The following is a 15,104-nucleotide window of genomic DNA, read 5'->3' on the forward strand; positions in this document are numbered from 1 at the left end:
CTTTTAAATATCCTGCATTCATTACCTCACTTGACATAATCCAGAGAGGCATATGGTGTCATCCTTAGTCTTTAGAAAGGGACCCAGTGCCCAGAACAATATATTAAATTGTGACAACACAGTTCCTAACATGTAGGCCTAGATCAGGTTGGGTCTAAAATCTGATTTTTTCCCACTGTTCCTACTGTTGCTTCTCCTCTCTGTAAGTAGAAATAGTTATATCTAACCTGACTCCTCCTTGATAAGTCATTATGATAAGGAGAAGTATAAGAAGTCTTATGGAGAAGAAATTTAGCAGGGAACCATTTGGGTATTAAATGCCCCTATATTCACAATACTGGCACAGACTGAGCTGAAAGGTTTGTTTTGAATTCTCATTCCATCAGTGACCTCTGGCAAATCACGTCACCTTTTAATATCACAGTTACCCTCTCTTTAGAATGCAATTCCAGCATTACAATCGTTTCTTACTATGTTGTCATAAATTGCTGTACAAATGTTAGTATCAGTACAAAGTTTTGTTTCCTGTGAACCTTAGGATCAGCACATGCTAACAGTCCAGCAGGTTGCTGAGCACCATAGTGGCACAGGTAAGGGAGGGCTGCCTAGTGCAGTGATTAAAAGCCTCAGGCCAGATCTCCCTATTACACATATTGGCTCCATACTATGGGCAATTTACTGAGCCTTTCTGCATCTTAGTTTACTAATGGTAATTTCCTCATTGCTCATGGGAATTAAAAGGTATTAAAATACCTTCTAGGGATATTGCTTTAAACAAGATGTAAGTCGTTAGCCTATTATAATTATATAAATTTCAGTTATTATTATTATCTCTCTGACAGGGCAATAATAATAATAATAATAATCACTAGTACATATTGAGCACTTTCTATGTGGCCAGCCCTGTCCTGAGCAATTAGTACGTGTATTAATTTATTAATCCACTTATCTATGAGTGGTCCTACTATCCTGTTTTATAGAAAAGGAAACTGAAGCATACTAATGCTAAGTAATCTGCCCAAGAACGTGCAGCTAGTTAGTAGCAGAGCCTCTTGTTACACAAGGGAAGATTTTTCTCCCAGATATCCATTGTTAAAAGATCAGGGATGAACTCCCAAGCCTTGCTAATCTTCCTTTGTCTTAGGGTCTCACCATGACTTTTCAACCCTTATCTAAATGTTTCAGGGCTTTTTCTGTTTTCAGCCCAGATCATTAGATTTTTTTTCATAAAATTATTAAAATAAATTTAGAGTTCCTAAAAAAAGTTCTTAAGTTTGTTTGAAGATGATGAGTTCTCATCCCTTAAATTTCAATATGAACAAAATAATTCCTCATGATAGTATACTGGTACTTGGTAAATTGGTCCAAGTTTTCCATCTTTAAGCGCTTCACGATTTCATACATTGAACACATTCTCTTTCAGCTTTAATCTTGCCTTTTATTAACTTTGCCTGTTTCTCCTTATTGGCCACATTTAATGCTTTGACTACACCCTATTCAAAGTTAAGGCATTAAGACCTCTTGGGGGAAGTGGATTTGGCTCAACTGATAAAGCGTCTGCCTACCAAATGGGAGGTCCAGGGTTCAAACCCAGGGCCTCCTGGCCTGTGTGGTGAGCTGGGCCACGCACAGTGCTGATGTGCGCAAGGAGTGCCATGCCACACAGGGCTGTCCCTGTGTAGGGGAGCCCCACACGCAGGGAGTGCACTCCGCAAGGAGAGCTGCCCAGCACGAAAGAAAGTGCAGTCTCCCTGGGAGTGTCGCCACATACACAGAGCTGACGCAGGAAGATGATGCAACAAAAAGAGACACAGATTCCTGGTGCCACGGACAAGATTACAAGCAGACACAGAAGAATACACAGCAAATGGATACAGAGCAGACAACTGAGGGGAGGGGGGTGGAGAAAGGGAGAGAAAATTTTTTTTGAAAAGACTTCTTGGAAGAGTTCCCTCCTATCTCTCTGTTTCTTTCAAAAAATTTTTTCCTTTTTTTTCATAATTTAACAATATTTGTTAGATAGCATACAGTAGTCAGTTAATGTAATTATGCAATGTGAAGATTCGTGATTTTCTGCAATTATCCACCCACCATCACAATCTCATTTTGGAATGTTTTCGTCAGGTCAGAGAGTTCCCTCCTACCTATTTGCCCCCAATCCCTACCCCTACCCGAGCCCTTGCCTTTTCTAGAAGGTTCAGGTTAATAGAATCAGACAATATCTACCCTTTTTGTGTCTGGCTTCTTTCACTTAACAATGCTTTTGAGGTTCATCCATGTTGGTTCATGTATTAATGGTTCTGTTTTATTTGTAAGCAGTGGTCATTACTTGTTGATTGACATTGGGATTGTTTCCACTTGGTGTGCACTGTGAAGAATGCTACAGTGAAAATCTACCTACAATTCTTTGTGTGGCCATTTCTTTCCATTTCTCTTGGGTAGATACCTAGGAGTAGAATTGCTGAGTTGTATTAAGTGTATGTTTTAACTTTTTAAGCAATTGCCAAACCATTTTCCAAAGTGACTGCACCATTTCACAAGCCTAACAGCAGTGGCTGAGAATCCCCATTTCTCCACATGCTCACCTCATCTGGTATGATAAGTCTTTTTCCTGATAGTCGTTCTACTGTGCATGTTAAAGTTACATTTCCCTACCTACCAATGATGTTGAGCAACTTTTTACGTGCTTATTATTCATTTTTATTTCTCTTTAGTGAAGTTAGTTAGAATCTTTTGCCTATTTTATATTTGGGTTGTTTTCCTTCTTATTGGTGAGCAGTAAGAGTTTTAAAATATGTTTTCTAGATACAAGTCTTTTTATCACATATGTGAGTTGCAAATATTGTCTTTTCATTTAGAATAAGTTCACTTTATCAGTTTATCCCATTTTCCTTTTATGGATTGTGTTTTTGATGTTTTATGTAACAAATCTTAGCCTAACTGAAGATCACAAAGATTTTCTCCTCTGTTTACACCTAGAAGTTTTATTCCAGCTCTTATTTTTAGGGCTATGATTCATTTTGAAATACTTTTTGTATATAATGTTAGGTAGGCTCTAATAAGTTTGTTTTTGTTTTGTTCTGTATATAGTATGCAATTATTCCAGCACCATTTATTGAAAAGACTCTGTCTCCTGTCCTCATTGAATTATTTTGGCAACTTTGTTGAAAATTAATTAACCATAAATGTATGGGTAGATTTTTAGATTCTCAATTGTGTTCCGTTGATCTTATGTTTATCCTTAGGCTTGTACAACACTGTCTTGATTACTATAACTTTATAATAACTGTTTAAATCAGGATCAGTCACTCCTCCAACTTGGTTGCTTTTTAAAATTGTTTTGGCTCTTCTATAGGTCCTTTGCATTTCCATATAAATTTTAGGATCAGCTTATCAATTTCTGATATTTTGATGGAAGTGCTTTGAAAGGACTTGCCATCTTAACAATCAAAATTAGAATCAGAAAAATCAGTGAAAATTATATATTTTCCCATTTATTTAGGTCATCTTTACTTGCTCTCAGCAGTGTTTTGTAGTTTTTAAAGTATAGGCATTGCATTTCTTTTTCTCAAATTTAATCTTAATTAAATTGTTTTGATGTATTTTATTCTATTTGTGAATAGAATGGTTTTCTTAATTTCATTTTCAGATTCTTATTAAATCAAGAAAAAAATACAATTGATTTTTATATATTGATCTTGTGTCCTGAAACTTTGCTAAAGTTGCTTATTAGTCCTGTTAGGTTTTTTAAATTCTGTAGGATTTTCTACATGCAAATGATGTTACCTACAAAAAAAAGAGGTAGTTTTACTTCTTCTTTTTCAATCTATATGCACTTAATTTTTATTTTGTGTCTTTCTGCCCTGGCTAGACCTTCTTGTCCTGTGTCCAATCCAAGAAATGAAAGCTGAAATCCTTGCCTCATTACCAATTTTAGTGAGAGCTTTCAATGTTTCGTGAATACATATATTAGCTGTAGATTTTTCATAAATGCCCTTAATCAAGTTGAGGTCATTCATGCTATTCCTTGTTTACTAGGAGTTTTTAACATGAATAGGTATTGGATTTTTTTAAATGAGCTGTCTGCATCTGTTGCAAGCATCATATAGTTTTTATCCTTTAATCTTTTAATATGGTGTGTTCCATTAACCGATATTTGCCTGTTTTACTGGGATTAAAAACTTGGCCAGGGGGAGTAGATAAGCTGAAGTGGTTGAGCACCTGCTTGCCACGTTTGAGGTCCTGGTTTTAATGCCCAGTAGCTCCTAAAAACAAAAACAAACAACAAAAGTGAAAAAAACCACTCATGCAAGCCGATTAGCTCAGTGGTTGAGTACTGGCTTCCCGTATACAAGGTCCCAGATTCAATCCCCAGCCCTGGTACCTAAAGAAAAACAAAGCAAAAAAGCAACAACTTGGTCATGATAAACAATTTTTTTACACGTTTCTAAATTTGGTTTGCTACTAGTTTAGTAAGGATTTTTGTGCCTATGTTTATGAAGCCTATTTGCAATTTACTTCTGATCTCTTTGCTTTTTTTTTTTTAAAGATTTTTGTTTCGTTTTATTTCCCCCCCACCCTTGTTGTCTGCTCTTTGTATCCATTCGATGTGTGTTCTTCTGTGTCTGTTTGCATTATCTGGCGGCACTGGGAAACTGCGTCTCTTTTTTGTTGTGTCATCTTGCTGCATCAGCTCTCCGTGTGTGCAGCTCCTGGGTGGGCTGCACATTTTTCACACGGGGCACACATCTTGGGTGTGGGGCACCCCTACACAAGGGCGCCCCTGCATGGCACGGCATTCCATGATGCGGCAGCACTGTGCGTGGGCCAGCTCACCACACGAGTCAGGGGGGCCCTGGGTATTGAACCCTGGACGCTCCATATGGTAGACGGACGCGCTATAAGTTGAGCCACGTCCGCTTCCTCTCTTTGCCTTTTGTATCAGGGTTAATGCTGGAATCATAAAATGAGCTCGTTTGTCATCTATATTCTGTAGATGTTATTTTATTCATTCTTCAATGTTTGAAAGAATTCAGTGAAGCCACCTGGGCCTGGGTTGTTTCATTTTGGGTTATTTTGTTTTGGTGGGGAAGTTTTTAATTACAAAATCAATTTTTATAATAGATAAAAGGATAGTCAAATTTTCTTTTTTTAGTGAGTTTTGATAATTCATGTCTTTCAAATGATTTTTCTATTTTATCTGAGGTTTAAATTTGTTAGTATAAAGTTGTCCGTAACATACTCCTAGTGTCCTTCTAATGTTGGTATCATCTGTAGTGATGACCTCTTCATTCATTACCGAAGTTGGTCATTTGTATCTCCCATTTTTTCCTTCATTAATCTAGCTAGTAGTTTGTCAATTTTATTGATATTTTTTAAAGAACCACCTTTTATTTTTTTTTATTTTTAACTATTATTTTGTTTTCTATTTCATTGATTTCTTCTCTCTTACCTTTATTGTTTTCTTTCTTTATTGTACTTTGGGTTTGGTTATTCCTCATATTCTAGCTTCTTGAGAAGACAGCTGAGATTATTGAGTTTAGATCTTTCTTTCTAGTACATAATAGCAATTTAAATCTGTTCTCTAAGCGCTGCTTAGCTGTATTCCATATATTATATATTTTGTTTTCTATTTCATTCAGTTTAAGATATTGTTCTCCTCTCCCTACCTCCAGTTTATTTCCTGAAAATATTGGTTAACTGTTCTATTATAAATCTCCATGAGATTAAAAAATATTTCCTTTAGCCATGGGTTTTGTTTAATGCCTAATAATTTTGATCAGCATAATCCTTTTCTGATCCTTTTTATCTTTTTCTTTTGAGATAAGTGCCATGTGTGTTAGTTCCACTTTCTTCGCATATGGAATTTTAGGCTCATAATTTATTGATTTAAGGAATAAAGTATGGGAAGCAGACTTGGACCAAAGGATAGGTTGTCTGCCTACCACATGGGAGGTCAGCGGTTCAAACCCCGGACCTCCTTGACCCGTGTGGAGCTGGCCCATGTGCAGTCTGCGTGGGGGAGGTTTACGTGCAGGGAGTGCACCCCATAAGGAGAACTGCCCAGCGCGAATGAAAGTGCAGCCTGCCCAGGAATGACGCCGCACACACAGAGAGCCAACACAGCAAGATGATGCAACATAAAGAAACAGATTCCCAGTGCCACTGATAAGGATAGAAGCGGTCACAGAAGAACACACAGCGAATGGACACAGAGAACAGACAACTGGGGGGAGGGGGAGGAAGGAGAGAGAAATAAATAAAAAATAAATCTTTAAAAAAAAAAAAGGAATTAAGTATAGGCATCCTTTTTCATTTTTTTGGCAGGGAAACCCTAAATTGTAAGTGAAAATCTTGGGATGAATTCAAGTAGAAGATACTAAGTAATATTGCAAATATGGTATGGGTTATATGTGTTTTTATTCAAGATAAGTAATTAACACTTAAAATATTTAGCCTTAAAAATCCTAGCCTGGGACTAGTGACTATGTTGTACTCTCCTCACAGCTCCCTGGTAGATTTTGTTAACTGATAATAGCACTGCCCTGCCAAGGTCAGATGCTTCATTGATATTTTTCTCATCAACCCTATCCCCAATTTATTTGATGAATGCATTTCACCAGTAAATAGCTTGTATAGATCAGGGGAAAAAATGGATTAAATTTTTCCTTTTATTTAAGCCAATGAAACATTTTGTTTTCATCTTTTTCTTCTTCTCAAAAAATATGAAAACATAAATACAGAAGGTTTTAAAAGTTTAAAAATAAATACTGCCTAATAATTCCATACATTAGATTCACAGCTTCAGTAAATTTGTAGAAATGATCTTTTTTAATTTCAAAATTTTGGAAATAAATAGCATATCAAAAACAGTGTTTGTCCAGTATTGACATCTTAAATATGAATTAAATATGTGGATTAATATTCTATTTCACATTCCTCATAGTTTCCTCTCAGCTACATAAGTCATATTCTGCTAATTTAGAATTTGTTCCATTTCAAGCAGTTCTTTGATTTTCCCATGTACTAAAGAGAAATATTTAAGCAAATTAACAGTGTAAATATGAGATTTTACTTGAGTCAAATAAGGGGTTAAATTATTTTCAAGAACTTAAATCAGCTTCATTTACATGTCTAGAATTACTGTCTAGATGGACCTTATCTAACAGTGAAGTACAGTTTTTACCTAAAAATGTTTTATAATCAATTTGTATTCTTACATCTTTCAAAGATAGTTAAACTGCTTTAACTTAAAATATTTACTAATATAGGTCTATTACTAATTCATAATGGTCTGTCCCCTCCCCCATATCAGGATCTTTTTAATAGATTATCAAATATATCCGTGCATTGACTGTCTACTTCCTTAACATTTATGACGACTCCTCTAAAGGTTTATCATTTCTTTTTCACTGGAATTCAAGGCCAAAGTAAGCAGGTGTTGCATAAGGCTGAGCTGAGTATAAGGGATCACGAGTGATGAGGAGGGATGTTCAGTAAGGTACTTTCCTTTGGGAATACCCCATAATCTAATGCCAAGTTCATTCTGATTCATAGCCTGGGACAATAACACTATTTCTTTGTTTCTGCAGTATTTCACAGGCAATTTCTGAGATTTATTTTCTTTAAATTTCCTGGGAGGGATGGGCTCTTCTCCATCATTGTCTACTGTGAGCCATTTCTTTTATTTTTAGTTCTGGATTTCTTTTGATCAGGAATAGTTATAAGGCAAGTGTAAAACTAGCTCACTGATAGTTACTGACATATTTTTCTATTCTTCATGCTTTTGTTAGTCTGGAAAATGGTGTTTTTATCTTATAGTTTACTGTAAAAGCATATGGTTTTTGTAAGTTCAAACATAATTTTGATAATCACCCTTAAAAATGTTATAATAAAAAATTTCAAATACTGTTTCATTTCTTTATGTATATTGTCCCTTTTTTCTATTTATCATCACAGAATAAAGTTCTAGTCCTTGAACCCTTTTAAGGTTCCACTAATTAAGGTTTAGCCAAATTAATAGTTTGATAAGACGAAACAGAATTTGAGAAAGAAATCTTTTAAACAGTGTTTGTCATTCTTCCCAAAGGCATTAAAATAATATGCAAACAGCATATGGAAAGCTCTTGCTTTTATGAAGCTGTTTGTCTTAGGAATCTACTAGACTTTTCCTCATGACTCTTATGACCCCAAAAATTTCATATCTATCAATCAGATAAACTGTTTTATTCATCCATATAGAACTGCATTTAAGTGATAAAAAACTGTAAAGATATTTATTCTATGATGTGAAATGTTTAAGGCTATTTTATGGTTCTGTGGATCAGAATAATACTGGATTTTTGAATACTGTTAATGTGATTCTCCCAGAATAATAAAGTAAAACTATATAATCCCTTGGTAGGATATTCAAACATATTTATAGAAAAACTGAATGGCTACAGAGAAATTAGTTCTACGATGCTCAAGTTTGGGGCCTGCCAAAAAAAAGGCTGTTTGCTTTACAGTCACTGTATGATGAAAAGCTTTTAGTGCTTTACTTTGGTATATGAAAGGGCAACAAGAATCACTATGAATTAGTAGAAATTCTCAACCATGAGGGCGAGGGACCAAAATACAAGAACCTGGAGGAAACAGACATAATTGCAGTACTTGAGTAGAAGGAAAATTGTGAAAAACTTTAATTAACATCCTCAGAGAGGTAAGAAAGAAATTACTTCTATAAAACAAGAATAGGATGCTGTAAAAAAAAAAAAAAAAGAAAGAAAGAAAAGGAACATTAGAGAATGAGGGAAAGCTCCCAATAACTTAAAATAACATATTCAATTAATTTTTTTTAGTAGAAAAGTTGGATGATGACCTAATTTCTCAGCTCCAAACAAATACCATACAATGGGTTTGCTTAAACAATGAAAATTTATTGGTTCATGGTTTTGAAGCCAGAAGTCCAAAATTGAAGAGTCAACAAGGCAAATTTTCTCCCCAAAGACTCTGCCTTTCTGGGACTAGCTGTTGACACCCGTCCTTGGCTTTTCTGTAACCTGGCAATGCATATGACAATGTCTTCTCCTTTCCCTTCTGTGTTCCATTGACTTCTGGCTTCTTCCCATGGCTTTCTCTGTCCGTGTCTGAACCTCATTCTGCTTATAAAGGACTCTAGTAATCCTGATTAAAGCCCGCCTGATTCAGTTAGGCCACACCTTAACTGAGATGGGTCCACACCCACCAGAATGCAGACCAAGACCAAAAAATGTCCAAACTGGGGTACACAATCCAATCTACCATGAAGATAAACTCAGGTAAATTGTCCAGAAAATATAACAACAGGACAAAGATGGAAAGTTAGAGAGAAAAAGCTTGGAGGATCAATCCAGTAGTTTAAACATATCCAACAGAGAGAAAACACAGAGAAAGAAAACAAATCATCAAGGAAATAATAAGACAAAATATCCTAGACCTAAAGACTATGACTCTGTAGATAGTAGCCTGCCCAAAGTACCAATCCAAAGTGCCAAAGTACCAATCCAAGGTGTATTACCATGAAATTTTAAAACATCCCAAAAAGCGGTAGGGGCACATATAAAGCATAGTGCGTCCAAATGAATCTTGGACATCTCATCAGCAACCTTGCCACTTGATATGGATTTAATTGTGTCCCCACACCCCCAAAATATATGTCCAGGTCCTGTGAAAGTAATCCTAATTAAAAACAGGTTCTTTGACAATGTTATTAGTTAAGATGAGGCCAACCGGAGTAGGGTGAGCCCTAATCCGATTTGCCTGATCTCCTTATAAAGAGAAGAAATTTGGGCAAGGGAGACAGCCATGTGATGGAGGCAGAGGTTGAATTACAGTCTTGCAAGCCAAGTAGCACCGTTGACTGCCAGGCACCCACCAGAAGTCAGGAGAAAGCACAGAGCAGTTTGCCCTTTCAGAGGCAGCAGGGCCCTGACGAGTCTTGATTTCAGAATTCCAGCCTCAAGACCTGCAAGCCAATGCATTTCTTTTGTTTAAGCATCTACTCTGTGGTATGCCGTTACAACAGCCCTGGTAAACTAAGACAGCACTGAAAAAGTAATGGAACAATGCAAAATGCTAATGGATAATGCTTTTTGGTGTAGAATGCTGTGCATAGCCATCCTATTAACCAGAAGTGTGAAGATTGAAGAACAGCAGCAAAAGTTCCCTGGCACTTTCTGGTGTTGCTTCTGAAAGCACGCTCCAGTAGAATGAAGAATTAAGAAGACAGGAATCCAGGAAAAGGGGGGTTGAAGAAATGATGCCAAGGATACAAGGATGACAGCTGTGTAACAGGTGAAGAGAACATGCTGAGACAGAAGAAAATGGAATGGATGGATTGGATGATACATTGGATGTTTAGAAAAATAATTTTGGTGTTTGATAGATCTGATGGAGCATCTGGAAAACACTAACCATGCAAACATAGAATGCTAAGCAATTTTTTTTAAAGGAGGCAATTATTAACTCTGTAAGAAACTAAAAGTTGTAGGAAAACAAAATTTCATGATACTGTACCAGCTGGCTAAGTAGTGAACAACATTTTTGAAATACTGAAAGTACTACTGATTTAACTGAAATTGTGCAATGTTTATTTACATTGGGAGAGTAGCAAAAGAAGTTTAAAGAAATAAATAATCATTTACCATATTAGAGAAGGTAGTAGATACTGTCTGAAAATCAGTAAACCAAGAAATAGCAGTATAAGCATGTAGTGAGATGTAATAATGAAGAAACATCTAAAAGAGTTAAAAATGGATGACTCTGAGGATAAGATAGAACACTATTTTTCACAATAAACTTTTGATATTTAAGACCAAAACTACTTACAAGAGTCCCTTTCCTAGTTTAATTTTTAAAAGAATAATGGTATTTAAGATGCCAGTGAAATAAAGTATAGCTTATAGTCAACTTTTTATATTTTTGTTTTATTTTCCAGAGTTCCTGGAATAACTATTGCTACAGACATTATATGTGGTTTCCCTGGAGAAACAGGTCAAGATTTTCAAGAAACCGTGAAGCTTGTTGAAGAATACAAATTTCCAAGCCTCTTTATTAACCAGTTTTACCCAAGACCAGGAACTCCTGCTGCAAAAATGGAACAAGTTCCAGCACAAGTGGTAAGATATTTTTCTTGTAAGGTATTGTTTTTTGTCAACAGCTATAAAAACACAGCTGTGTTGCCCACCTTAAGCCACTTGCTCGTAGTATAACCCTAAAGTTAGAAAATAGGGCGAATTTGATGGCCACTGACTGATCAGGGTGTTGGTTGCTGAAGGCTGAAGTGGCTGTGGCAATTTCTTAAAAGAATATAACAATGAAGTTTGCCACATCGATTAACTCTTTCTTTCATGAAAGAGTTCTCTGAGCATGCAATACTGTTCAATAGCATTTTACCCACAGTAAACTTCTTTCAAAACTGGAGTTAGTCCACTGAAATCCTGATGCTGCTTTATCAACTAAATTAATGTAATATTCAAAATAATTTTGTTATTTTAAAATTGTTCATAACAGTGGGCCATGGGAGGACATACAGTGTCTGGTAACTCTCTCTGCAGTACCACCCAGGACAACTCCAACCCCTGAAAATGCCCCCACATCACATCTCTTCCTCCCACTCCCTACCCCCAGCAGCCTCCATGGCTACTTTCTCCACACCAAGGCCACATTTTCTTCGATTGCTAATCACAATAGTTCATGAATAGAATATCAGTAAATCCACTCTAATCCATACTCTATTCTTCCATCTTGTAGACCCTAGTAGACTGTGGGAGAGTGTGGGCTATGGTGTGGACCATTGACCATGAGGTGCAGCGGTGCTCAGAGATGTATTCACCAAGTGCAATGAAGGTCTCATGATGATGGAGGAGGTTGTTCTTGTGGGTGGGGGGTAGGGTGAGGGGGGTGGGAGGTGTGTGGAGACCTTGTGTTTTTTGAGTGTAATATTTAAAAAAATAAAGAAAAAAAACCTGCAAAAAAAAAAGTGTTCACAACATCTTCACCAGGAGTAGATTCCATTTCAAGAAACTACTTCCTTTGCTCATCCATAAGAAGCAGCTCCTTATCCATTCACGTTTTATCATGAGATGGCAGCAATTCTGTCACATCTCTAGGCTCCACTAGTTTTCTTGCCATTTCCACCACATCTGTGATTACTTCCTCCACTGAAATCAGAACCCTTCAAAGTCATCCATGAGGGTTGGAATCAACTTCTTCCAAACACCTGTTATTGTTACTATTTTGATGTCCTCCCATGAGTCATGAATGTTTTTAATGGCATCTAGAATGGTGAATCCTTTTCAGAGGCTTTTCAATTTACTTTTTCTAGATCCATCAGAGAATTCACTACCTATGTCAGATATAGCCTTACAAAATATATTTCTTAAGTAATAAGACTTGAAAGTTGAAATTACTCCTGGACCTATGGGCTTCAGAATGGGTGTTGGGTTAGCAGGCGTGAAAACAATATTAATCATGTTGTACATCTTCATCAGAGCTCTTGGGTGCCCAGTTGCATTGTCAGTGAGCAGTCATATTTTGAAAGGAATCTTTTCTTCTGAACAATAAGTCCCAACAGTGAGCTTAAAACGTGCAAACATGTTGTAAACAAATACATTCTCATCCAGGCTTTTTTATTCCATTTATGGAGCACATACAGAGTGGATAATTCTTAAGGGCCCTAGAATTTTTAGAATAGTCAGTAGCGTTGACTTCAACTTAAAGTCACCAGCTGCATTAGCCTCTAACAATAGAGTCAGCCTGTCTTTTGAATCTTTGAAACCAGCCATTGATTTCTCCTCTCTAGCTTTGAAAGTTCTAATGGCATCTTCTTCCAATAGACTGTTTTGTCTACATTGACAATCTGTTGTTTAGTGTGGCCACCTTCATCAATGATCTTAGCTAGATAACTTGCTACACTTCTACATCAGCACTTGCTGTTTCACCTTGTACTTTTGTTTTATGGAGACAGCTTCCTTCCTTAAACCTTATTAATCAACCTCTGTTAGCTTCCAACTTTTCTTCAACAGCTTACTCACCTCTGTCAGCCTTCATAGCTGGTTTGGTCTTCTATCCAGACTACTAAAACTTTCTCCATGCAAGCAATAAGGCTGTTTTGCTTTTTTTTAAAAATTGTCATTCACTGGAGTAGCTCTTTTAAGTTCCTTCAAAAACTTTTCCTCCACACTCACAACTTGGTTAACTTTGGTGCAAGAGGCCTAACTTTTGGCCTCTCTCAGTTTTTGATAGGCTTTCTTCACTAAGCTTCATTTCTAGCTTTTGATTTAAAGTGAGAGAAGTGTGACTTCCTTGTACTTAAACACTTAAAGGCCACTGTAGGGTTATTAATTGGCCTAATTGTTGTATCTCAGGGAATAGGAAAGCCCAAGGATAGAGAGAAAGAGATTGGGATACCGTCTGTTGATGGATCAGTCAGAACACACGGAACATTTATTTTTTTTTTAAGGTTTATTTATCTCCTCCCCCTGCCCCACCATTGTTTTTGCACTCACTATCTGCTCTCTTTGTCTATTCGTTGTGTTCTTCTATATCTGCTTGTCTTCTCTTTAGGCAGCACCAGGAACTGATCCTGGGACTTTCCCGAGTGGGAGAGAAATGCTCAGTCTCTTGCACCACCTCAGCTCCCTGGTCTGCTCTATCTGTTACTGTCTCTCCTCTATGTCTCTTTTTGTTGCGTCATCTTGCTGTCCCAGCTCTTCATGCAGGCCAGCACTACACGTGAGCCAACTCTCTGCTTGGGCCAGCTCACTGCACAGCCCATCTTGCCTTCACCAGGAGGCCCCAGGAATCTAACCCTGGACCTCCTATATGGCAGACAGGAGCCCAATGGCTTGAGCTGTATCTGCTTCCCATACACACAACATTTATAAGTTCACCATCTTTTATGGGTGCGATTCATGGCACCCCAAAACAGTTACAGATAGTAACATCAAAGATTACTCATCACAGATCACTATAACAGATATAATAAGAATGAAAAATTTTGAAATATTGCAAAAATTACTAAAAAGTGACCCAGAGATGCAAAATGAGGGCATGCTGTTGGAAACATGACACAATTTGCTCAACACAGGGTTGCCACAGACCTTCAATTTGTAAACACTCAGTATTTGCAAAGTGCAGTCAAGTGAATCACAGCAAAATGAAGTATGCCTGTAATAGTTCATCAGCCTCCCCAAAATTCTTTTTTTGCCCCTTTGTCATCATCTGCTCACTATATCCTCAGCCCTGCAAATACTGATGTTTATCGCCCCTATAGTTTTTTTTAATAAAAAAGTTTTTTGTTAAAAAATGTACAACTGGGGAAGCAGACATGGCTCAACTGATAGAGTATCCACCTACCATACGGAGGGTCCAGCATTCAATACCCAGGGCCTCCTGACCCATGTGGTAAGCTGGACCATGCACAGTGCTGCTGCATGCAAGGGGTGCCAGGCCAAGCAGGGGCACCCCCACATAGGGTGCCCCACGCGCAAGGAGTGCACCCCACAAGGAGAGCTGCCCTACATGAAAAAAAGCACAGCCCGTCCAGGAGTGGCACCGCACACACAGAGAGCTGATGCAGCAAGACGATGCAAAAAAAAAGAGACACAGTTTCCCAGTGCCGCCTGATAATACAAGTGGACACAGAAGAACACACAGTGAATGGACAGAGAGCAGACAACGGGGGGGAAGAGGAGAGAAATAAATAAATGTTAAAAGAAAAATACGTGTACAACTGTGAATTCTCATAAGTGAATTCTCATATTCCCATTTAACCATCAGAGCAAGAATTTGAGTATTACTAGTACCCCAGAAGTCCCTGTCATGCCCCGTCAGTTACTATTCTCTCCCCTTTCCCCAAAGTAACCATCTTCCTTCATTTAAACACTATGTATTAGTTTGACCTATTTTATGTCATATATCACAGTTTATCCTTCCTGCTATTAAAAGAATTGTGTGTTTTCAACACTTTGTTATTACTGTTACCTCTCATATTACTGTGAACATTCCAGTTCATATCTTTTGTGCCACATGTTAAGTAAACATGCTTGCTGGGTGTTGAACTAGGAGTCTAATTCCTTGGT

General features: G+C 37.3%; 1 protein-coding gene across 8 annotated transcripts in view; it reads left to right on the forward strand.

Annotated features, from left to right (window-relative positions):
• CDKAL1 (CDKAL1 threonylcarbamoyladenosine tRNA methylthiotransferase) overlaps positions 1-15,104 on the forward strand; it is a 696,475-nt gene that overhangs the window by 522,886 nt on the left and 158,485 nt on the right. For all 8 annotated transcript variants that reach the window (XM_058285307.1, XM_058285304.1, XM_058285306.2 and 5 more), the window contains one exon: positions 10,958-11,138. In XM_058285307.1, coding sequence (XP_058141290.1) covers positions 10,958-11,138 — 181 coding nt within the window. The remainder of the gene's footprint in view (positions 1-10,957; positions 11,139-15,104) is intronic.

Source organism: Dasypus novemcinctus, chromosome 22 (genome assembly GCF_030445035.2).
Source record: "Dasypus novemcinctus isolate mDasNov1 chromosome 22, mDasNov1.1.hap2, whole genome shotgun sequence".
Classification (NCBI taxonomy): domain Eukaryota; kingdom Metazoa; phylum Chordata; class Mammalia; order Cingulata; family Dasypodidae; genus Dasypus; species Dasypus novemcinctus.